Source organism: Nicotiana attenuata, chromosome 5 (assembly GCF_001879085.1).
Source record: "Nicotiana attenuata strain UT chromosome 5, NIATTr2, whole genome shotgun sequence".
NCBI lineage: Eukaryota > Viridiplantae > Streptophyta > Magnoliopsida > Solanales > Solanaceae > Nicotiana > Nicotiana attenuata.
Window position 1 is genome coordinate 13,277,723 of NC_031993.1, and position 9,762 is coordinate 13,287,484.

The 9,762-nt window shown below is 38.0% G+C and overlaps 1 protein-coding gene across 1 annotated transcript; it reads right to left on the bottom strand.

Annotated features, from left to right (window-relative positions):
* Positions 130 to 3,585, bottom strand: LOC109225331 (FT-interacting protein 1). The gene has a single exon (XM_019389954.1). The coding sequence runs from the start codon at positions 3,513 to 3,515 to the stop codon at positions 222 to 224; it is 3,294 nt and encodes a 1,097-aa protein (XP_019245499.1). The 5' UTR covers positions 3,516 to 3,585; the 3' UTR covers positions 130 to 221.

A 9,762-nucleotide genomic window follows, 5' to 3' on the forward strand; every position in this document is an offset into this window, starting at 1 on the left:
TCCATTTAAAAGCAAAATCGACAATGGATCCAAGATAGTGTAGTTAGTCTTCTCACCGATTATAGTGACCGAAAGCTTAATCTAGGATAAAGTCATCTATTTGCTTGGAAGTTTACATAAGACTGCAAGTTATAAAAAAGAGTAAACATGAAATTATTATTTGGGAAATACAGACGGAAAAAGAAAAGAAAAGAAAGAAATGAAAAGCTGGAATTTTGAGCTTATAGCATGCTATCTGTTCTAGCTGGTAATCTCTTGAAGAAGTTGCCGGGAACAGAGGGCATCTTGCTTCTGAACCTGGGATGTCTTAGCATATATAATCCAGCAACTAAAGCCACCACTCTAAAGGGAGTCACATAAAGCAAAACTGCTGCAAAAAGACTGAACATGATAAACAAACTGGTTGCTCTAGGATCTCTCCAGCTTAGCACCCCCTGCAGCCTCTCTCCTTGTGTTGCTATGTCCCCGACCACGGTCTGAACCCTTCCGGCCACGCTTCTCAGCCTATCATACCTCATTCGAGCAACGTCCGGGGGCCTAGATGTTGGAAACGTGTCGAATTCTTCATCAAGTTCATCAGGGTGCACTGTTTCTGCCCATGAAAGCTTAGTGTCCATGTGAGGAGGGTGCCTTGGCCGGAAACGATAGTTCCATAGTCCAATGAGGAACATGTAGAGAAACAGAGTTGGAAGAATCAACTCTGGATACCAGATCAGTATAAGGAAGAGGATGTGAACCAAGACTGAGGTGACTGGATTTTTCCAGTGACAAACATCACCGAACCATCGATTAATGGACATTATGCCCGAAAGGAGTGACCTGATCCTGAAGAAATTAGCTTTGCTTCTTCTCATACTCCACATGTGAGAATCCACATCTAACATGTACTCTACAACTTCTTTCCTAAGTGGTGGTTCAGCTCTAGCAAGCCTAATAGCAACAATGTTCATGGCTTGGTATCTCAAGTTATCTACTTGGTTGACAGTGAAAGGATGAAGGTAATGCATTTTGGGAAGCAAAGGGTGGCCATAAGTATGTATCATGTTGGCTAAAGAGAGGCTTGTGAATCTTACTGCCAATTGGAGTTCCCCCATTTTCTTAACCCCTGATGGGTGCAGAACAAGAAGGGGATACGAATGAGTGTATATTCGGTGAGATTCCAACGTTGATAATCTTATACGTACCTTTCCAATTCGCGAGTCTCGTGTTGCTCCAGTTCCTGGCTTCTCAACTCCCAAGTGGCAGTTATCAAAGACTCCCAATGTGATAACTGTGCAAGGATCATAAACTTCCCAAGTGTATTGCTCATTCCATTTGGGGCTGAAAGTGTCAAGAATGGTTCTTGTCCTTACCCATTTCTGACCATATTTAGCCACACAATAGGCATCTGTGCTTCCTCTGCCATCCTTCATCTTCATTGGAAGAAGCCCTTCTGCACCTAATACTCCAATTTCCAGTATTCCCACAGGTGGCTTCCATAGCTGTCGCGCTGTTGGCCTTTGATCGCTAATGTACATGGTTGATTCATCCAGCACATGATATCCACCTTCAAGGCATACTCTGAGGTGAACTCTGCTTGAAAACTTGAGTTCATTCCTCCTGTCAACTTCCAAGGAACCAAAACCAAACTTGTCAAGGTTGAACCAGCGAGAATGGACAGGCCGATGGTCAAGCCTCTTCTCGAATGTGTTGAGTGGGAAACTTATCCTCCCAAGAACCTCATCTTTCATAGGGTGAACACGGTTCTCAATGCTGAGGACTAGCTGCTCCTCAAAAGGCTCAGCGGCTACAAAAACCAAATCTTCATTCCACATTGGATTTGCTGTTCGAGCAGGGCATATATCGGTTTTGAGCACCTGATTTCCCACCTGGGCTTTCACAAAAACTTCAGGGAGGCGGCTCTGGTCATTTGGGATGATGTCCTGAGCTTCAATAACATTTACTCTCAGGTACCAAAGTTTTGGAGAGACATAAACTTTAGACCTTACGCTCATAACCCCCTCTCCATGAACAAAGGCAGCATCTGCATGCCAGGCATCTGAAAATGCTTCATCTGCTTGTGTTCCCATCCAAATAGCAAGCATTATCTCCCCTCTTACTTTCCCTTCTCCTCGGCGATCCTCCAGTCTGTACCATTGAGGAGCCAGGGGACTATCAGGAGGAACTCTTGTTGGGACCTCATTCAAGTCAAAAACCACCCTTCCAAGATAATCATCTCTTCCCATCATATCTTTATCCTTCACAAAAACTTCAACAACTGAAGACTGAATTCGATCTTTAGAGAAAGCAAATACCTGGTTCCACTCAGGATTCATTTTCTTCTCAAAATGCTTTGTCCTTCCTTTGTAATTTCCCAGCTTCACTTCCACATATGGATCACAACTACCCGTGAGGACACTCTGTTGAAGATCTTTCGACTTGACAACTCGAACATATAGATAAAAAATCTGCTCCACAAGGTCATATGTGCTTGCATATCTATCACTATTCATCCATCCTCTTCCTCCTCCATATACTCCGCCACGTGGCCACTGCTCACCGAGCTGAGGATTCGTGTCCTTCAGCTCATACTCATCGTCAGGGTGGTCTACTTGATGCTGCATTGTCGGTTGGACACTTGGGTGGCTACGAATAGATGGCGAGTGGTCTACTTGACGCTGCATTGTTGGGTGGACACTTGGGTGGCGATGAATAGCTGGCGGGTGGTCTACTTGATGCTGCATTGTTGGTTGGACACTTGGGTGGTTATGAATAGCTCGGGGGTGATGGTCTACTTGATGCTGCGTTGTCGGTTGGACGCCTGGTCTCCTCCTTATTTGTATGACTGGCTGCTGCATAGCTTGATGCTTGAAAATAAACTGAGATCTTTCCTCAATATGCTTAAAGGATTCTTTTCCCTGCTCACTTTGAGTAAGATGACCAGGTTTTTCTACTGAAGCAAAGCTAGAAGAAATGACAGTGTTTTCATTTTCTAGTTTTGGACTACTACTACTACCTTTAGGAGTATCAAGACTAGCAACTTCAGAGGCTAGAAGAGAAGCTGGTGGATTATCTAAATGTTCTGGATTTTCTGTGGAAGGAATATTTGAAGGACTAGAAGATTTTTGAGGATGTGAATTTGGATCAGATTCTGATGAAATATATATTTTGAGGCCAATTTCTCCTTTAACAAATGAAGAAAACCATTTCTTTTCAAGTTGGAATCTTTGATAAACTTCTTCTCCTTTCTTGACTATATTTGAGCAAGGAATTCTCACCCTTCCAAGAAAGTTTCTTCCTGGTATAGGCCTTCTCTCATGATACACTGAAACTTCAATGTATTTGTATTGGTAATTTCTTATATCATCAAGATTGAAGAGGAGTTTATGGTTCCAAATGGGGTTGAGATTCTTTGGGACTGTTCTGGTTTTGCTAAGTTGGTTTTCAAAATCAACTTCTACAAATGGACTGACTGATCCTTCACCATCTTTGGGCATAAGATCATGAGCATCTATTACTTCTACTATTAGCTTCATTCTACCCTTTTTGTTCTTGTTTTTTTGCAACTAGGAAATAACTCCTTTCAAGATATCTTAAACTCAACTCTCAAGTAACCAGATTCTAATATTTAACAAAGACAGTAGTAAGCTAAAGGAAGTAAACAACTTTGTGTTTTTTTTGTGTGTAGTATTAAGGAGCATTCTACAAGAAAAGAATGATTTGATGAAGAAGCTGTTGAATAGTTGTAGAGGAAAGATTCTATGAAACAGAAATGGAGGGAAAGGAATAAAGTTTTGGCAAAGTAGATAACAAATTAGTAGTTCAATGTGATATGCAGAGAAAAGAAGAAGTGAAGGAAAATAAAAGGAGAAAACTATAGAAGAAGAATGAATTTGTTAATGTCTGCTTGAACATGAAGATTGCAATCTTTTAGTGAAAAAACCAAAGTTAGTTCACTTCCATGTAAATTTAGGTTCAAATATGAGTTTAACTTGTATGTTATAGAACATTTGTACACCCTATATTAATGTCTATAACAACAACGGCATACCTAGTTTAATCCCACAGGTGGGGTCTGGGGAGGGTAGTGTGTACGTAAAACTTACCCCTACTTTGTGGAGGTAGAGAAGTTATTTACGATAGACCCTCGACTCAATGAAAACATAATCACATCAGTTATGACAAAGAAATACGGTAGTGGACAAGCTATGAAAAGAAAAGCAGTAACAACAGCCAACTGAAGCAAAGGAAACAACAGATAAATTATCCTAATATAATACACTGATAAATTCTTTATATTGATAGTATATTTATGTTAAGTTATTGAAATATTTTGTAACAACATTCCAACTTATTATGTCATATTGTTCCCTATTGTTCAAACTTCATACCAACGTAGGAAACTTGGCTAAAAGTGACTGTTGAGCCTCTCTTAATGGTGTCAAACATACACTTTTGGATTAAGATATAGTCTGCTGGTTAATTTGTTCCACGCTCTTTTTCTCTTTTAGCTTTTATTTGCTACTTTAAGCTAGAAACTGAGAACATTCTAGATGTCGACCCGATGTTTATTCTATACACGTTAATGTTATTGTTATGTTTTTTATAAAATTTAAAAAGGATATGAATAGCAAGAAAGTATTTAAAGGGCAAAAAGCCTACCGTCTTGAGAGCTATGATTGGGTAACCCCAACGGGAGTTAAGTCTCTAACTGCTTTAAAGCTCAAGCCTATAGGCAAGAGTTCAACTTTCGCAGGTGGCCATCTAATTCTAACCCCAATGATTATTATGTCACATAAAAAATAATCATCTTTAACAAGTAGATTTACTAACTTGCAAAATAAGACTGGTAATCAGGTACAACATGTTAAAATACATTGATAGTGTGAATTTTTTACACTGATAGTTTACATAACTTAAATCTTACAACAATTACCAAAACATAGAGAAAATAAAATAAGGTGATCTTTTCTCATCTGTCCAATACTTTGTGGACAGAGATACCTATGCTGGTGGAAGGTAGTAGTTACCGTGTGGAATTAGTCGAGATGTGCGCAAGCTGATCCGGACAGTGCGGTTATATAAAAAACTAAAAGAAAGAAGAGAGAATTTAAAAAGGGAAAATCTTTAAGTTTGAGCTAAAAGGAAAATGCCTTACTTGGATCTTGTGATCTTTTAAGGCATTCCATTCTTCTTATATGAGGAGAAAAGAAGCATGTGAGGATCCAAAGATAGTCCACACACTCAACTGGAGCTAAAAGGTTAAAGCAGACACTATTTTTTTTTTTTTTTATGTATAAACACTACCCAAAGATGCCTTTTACTGCTTTATTCTTTTCTTAATCACTTCAATAATTACATTCCCCCTTCTTTGAGCTAGAAAAAGTTGCATTTCCTTTATGATTAAACCACCACAATAAACAATAAAATTAAAACAAAATGTAACATTGTGAAATATTCATAAATGGCATTTGAAAGACTATCCCCACTAACTAATAATGAACGACCTTATGAACTCATGGGTAAGTTGAAAAAAACTCATACGTAAACTATATATGTAAAAGCACCTGAAAGTATTTTAACGCATGTATATTCTTACAGTTTCAGATAGACAGCAATGACAATAAGTCGTATAAAAAAAGTATATTCATTTTCAAGCACGTTGTGCTATATTCGACTTGAACTTAGTATGACTCGCATTTTGTTCCAAGTTTATTTCTATCTTAAGTATTATTCTAATGTTCGGCGTAACTTGCATAAAATTATAATCTCATCCTATTTATCCATTGACAGTCATAACCACGCTACCAAATTTTGCTTCCTATTTCATGGACTAGTGTTAGTCTGTATGATTTCTAGGATGCCATCATAACAACTTTTGGAATCCCTACAATTTTATACCACTAATCCCGGGAGAAATTCAAAAATAGCCAGATTTACCACTGGTCGTTGAAAAATAGCCAAGTTTCAAAAGTCATCGAAATTTAGCCACTTTAAATCTGAGCGAAAACACTGTTCAAAATCCGAAAAAATACGCCCGCAAATTTTACGGGAGTTCCAGCATAAGTATGCTTGAACTCCATAAATTTTACGGGAGTTCCAGGATAACTATGCTGGAACTCCCGCAAATTTTACGGGAGTTCAAGCATAGTTATGCTGGAACTCCCGCAAATTTTACGGGAGTTCCAGCAAGTATAATTGTCCAGTATAATATACTGGAGTTTGGAGCACTGGTGCTCCAGTCTCCCGCAAATTTTACAGGAGTTAGCAAAGTATACCGGTCCAGCATAATATGCTGGAGTTCGTACACAAATGCACCAGAACTCCAGTATATTATACTGGACCGGTCCCTGTTGCAGCAAAATAGTGGCTATTTTTCATTGACTTGATAAACGCTGGCTATTTTTCATTGACCAGTGTGAAAACTGGCTATACCATGACATTTTAACACTAATCCCATGTGAAGAGAAGGCTATTTATTAGGTTCATGGGCCAGCCCAATCAATTAACTTAGTTTATAAAAGGAATTTCTACATTCCTATTATTTACTGTCCTAAAATAACTCTACCGTATATTCCCACCCCACCCTCACGTTTCTCTCTCCACATCCCCCACCCCCACCCCACCCCACCCCATCCACGTATCTTGCACTCACCCACGATTTTCTCTTCACAAATCTCAGAAATCCTCCATTAACGCCTATTTCATCTCTTCTTCAAAAGCCAGACAAAATTGGGACTCTTATTCAAAATTCCTACCTCCATTAAAGACTCTGATTAGCTTGATTTTCAATGAAGAAGAAGATATCTTCAAAGAACAGCCCTACAAAAGACAAAGAAACAGATATTCCTTCATTTAATTTGGGTGTTTTCTCAGCAAATTCACCCAAAAAGGCTTCAAAATCAGCTCATGCAAAAGAAGAGAACAAGCCCAAGCTTTCCCCTCGTGAAGCTAGGGCAGAAGCTCGAACAAAGCAAAAGCACGATATTGATGCTGGAGAATCTTCGATACCTGTCAAATCTGCGAAAAGGAAAGGCAAAGAGATTGATTTCGATGATGATTTCGTCGAAGAAAAAGCTGCCATTAAAGTTGCAAAAAAAGTTAGAGTGTCTTCTAATGTAAAAGCTTCAAAAAAGAAGAAAGTTCATAAATCTACTAAAACTGTTCCCCAACAGTCATTGGTGAAGTAAGAATTTATTAGTTTCAAAAATAAATTTTGGTAAAAGCTAAAAAAATTTATTTTCATTCTTATGAACCTATATAATGTTCGATTTTGTAGTTTGTAGAAATTTTGTCTATATTGTGTAGATATGTTGTAGATTTATAATTCATGATTGTCGATACATTTTTATATAAATGTTTGCCTTGTTTTGACTCTGTTTAAAGATTGTAGAAATTTGGTAATAAAATTTTAGTTATATTTTTATCTGTTTTTGACTCTATTATGTAATTGTAGCTATATTGTATAAAAAATGTAGATAGTTTATTTTTTAGGTTTGAGCCTTGTTTTAATGAGGAATTTTTTCTTTTGCTCCAAAATGGACCTTCTTTTGCACCTCATAATGTTGATTATGGGGTCGTTAGGACCCCACTATTCCTGACCAAATCAAAGATTTATTGTCTGCAAATGGTTTAAAGCTTTTCAAGAAGATATGTTTTGGTTATTTGCTTTCATTGCCCAGAATATGTATGCAAAATCAAGCAATTCATCTTCTAATAAAGTATGAATTGAATGCATCTGGTTCTGACTATTTTTCAGCAGAGATAAATGGTTAGAGGTTGAATTTTGGCTTGAGAGAGTTTGCGTTGATAACTGGTCTAAAATGTTTTACGGAAGTGACAGACTTTGGTTACACACCTACATATGACAGTAAAATGATGATAAGCTATTTTCCAAACAAGGAAAAAGTTGAGAAGTCATACTTAAAACAAATTGTAACCACCAAAAGTTGGTTGAACGACGATGATGCAGTCAAGTTGTGTATTCTATATCTCATAGAATTCTTCCTCTGTCCTTCAGACAAAGACAATGTAGGGTTGGTAGACCATTTTAGGTTTTATTTGGTGGACTCGGGACAGTATGCGATCTACGCATGGAGTATTGATTCTTACAAACAGTTGCTTCAATCTGTTAGGCACAAGCTCAATCCTTCTGTTCATTCTTATCTCATTCGAGGATTTGCACTAGCTATGAAATATGGTTGTATGAGTGTTGCTCTACCGTCAACACTGATATAGCTACAAGGGTTGCTAATTCTATCCCTCGCATACTTAGCTGGTCAGCTAGTAAGGACAAGATATGGTTATCTACAATTGAAGATAGAATGATCAAACCAGCATGGATCAAGGTAAATGATTTTTACTTATGAGCAGACAATTTAATACAAATTATCTACAACTTTTATACATATTATGTCTAAGTCAAACTAATTTCCTTTTTTCACTCAGTTCACCAACATAATTGAAGCACCAGAAGAGCTTTCTAGAATGTCTTTGCCTGATAAAGTTGAATACATACTTGAAGAAGTTGAAACCAAGTCCGAGGCTTCGAAAGATGATGCATCTCCATCGGGACACAAGAAGTCAATTGGAATAGAGGACAAGAAAGATATTCTGAAAGAAATTAAAATATTAAGAAAAGATGTTGACAAGGCAACATATATACATAATCTTGGATGGTTTCTTTAATTTATGTTAAGCAAATGCTTTCGTTAACTCTCTATATTTTAATATGTAGGTTGCTTTAGATCTTGGATCTTTCAAGACATATGTTTTTGAAGAACTAGGTAGCATTCGACTGCTACTCAATGACTCAATCAAGACTATTTTGCAGGCGATAAACAGTCAAAAGCATAACATTGATGCCAAGGTAATATTTGAAATATATTCATTTAACAGAACAATTTATATCACCTCTAAGTTTATATTATCATCCATAAAGTATATATCCTAACAAATTTAACGCCTGCAGTTTGCTGGGAGTTCTACAAAAATTGCTGAGCAATCAAAAGAAAAGAACAATCAACATTTTCTGTGCAGTAGTGATAAACCAGGTGTCACGACCCCAACCCCGGTCGTGATGGCGCCCAACACACTACTAGGTAAGCCCGACCAATTCAACAACCTTAACCCTTTTTATACAGTTCAAGATTCAATTAACACAAATAATTACTAAGTCATAATACTGAAACTCTGAAATATAATTAAAACATGCCGAAAACCCAAGTAGAAATACTACTACACAGCCCGAACAAATCCGGTGTCACAAGTCTGAGCCTCTAATACACGGGTGTCAACCTACTACATGTTGCTCTAAAGAAATACGGAAATAAAGCAAATAGGTTAGATGGAAAGATCAGGACTGCGGACGTCATGCAGCTACCTTGATGCTCCCAGATATGATGCTCGGCAGAGAAATCCTCACTCAGCCTCAGTGGGCGCACCTAGATCTGCACACAAGGTGTAGGGAGTAATGTGAGTACTTCCAACCCAGTGAGTAATAAACATAAATAAGGGTTGAGAGTAAGAAATCCTGGATAGACACAATGTAAGCTATAATTACAGCAGTTTAATCCAGATAATGTCAACTCAATAAACCAATGAAAACAATGATGCTGCAACAGATAAGTAAATGAATGACAATCAATTAAGACATGCAACAAATAGTACGGTACTCTCTAGTACCCGCTGCGGCGTGCAGCCCGCTCCATTTATTTATCGTCGACGGCGCTCACTGGGGGTGTGCAGACTCCGGGAGGGGCCCCTTACGGCCCAAGTGCAATA

Coding starts and splice junctions, on each gene's coding strand:
- LOC109225331 (XM_019389954.1), bottom strand. CDS start 3,515: ATGAAGCTAATAGTAGAAGTAATAGATGCTCATGATCTTATGCCCAAA.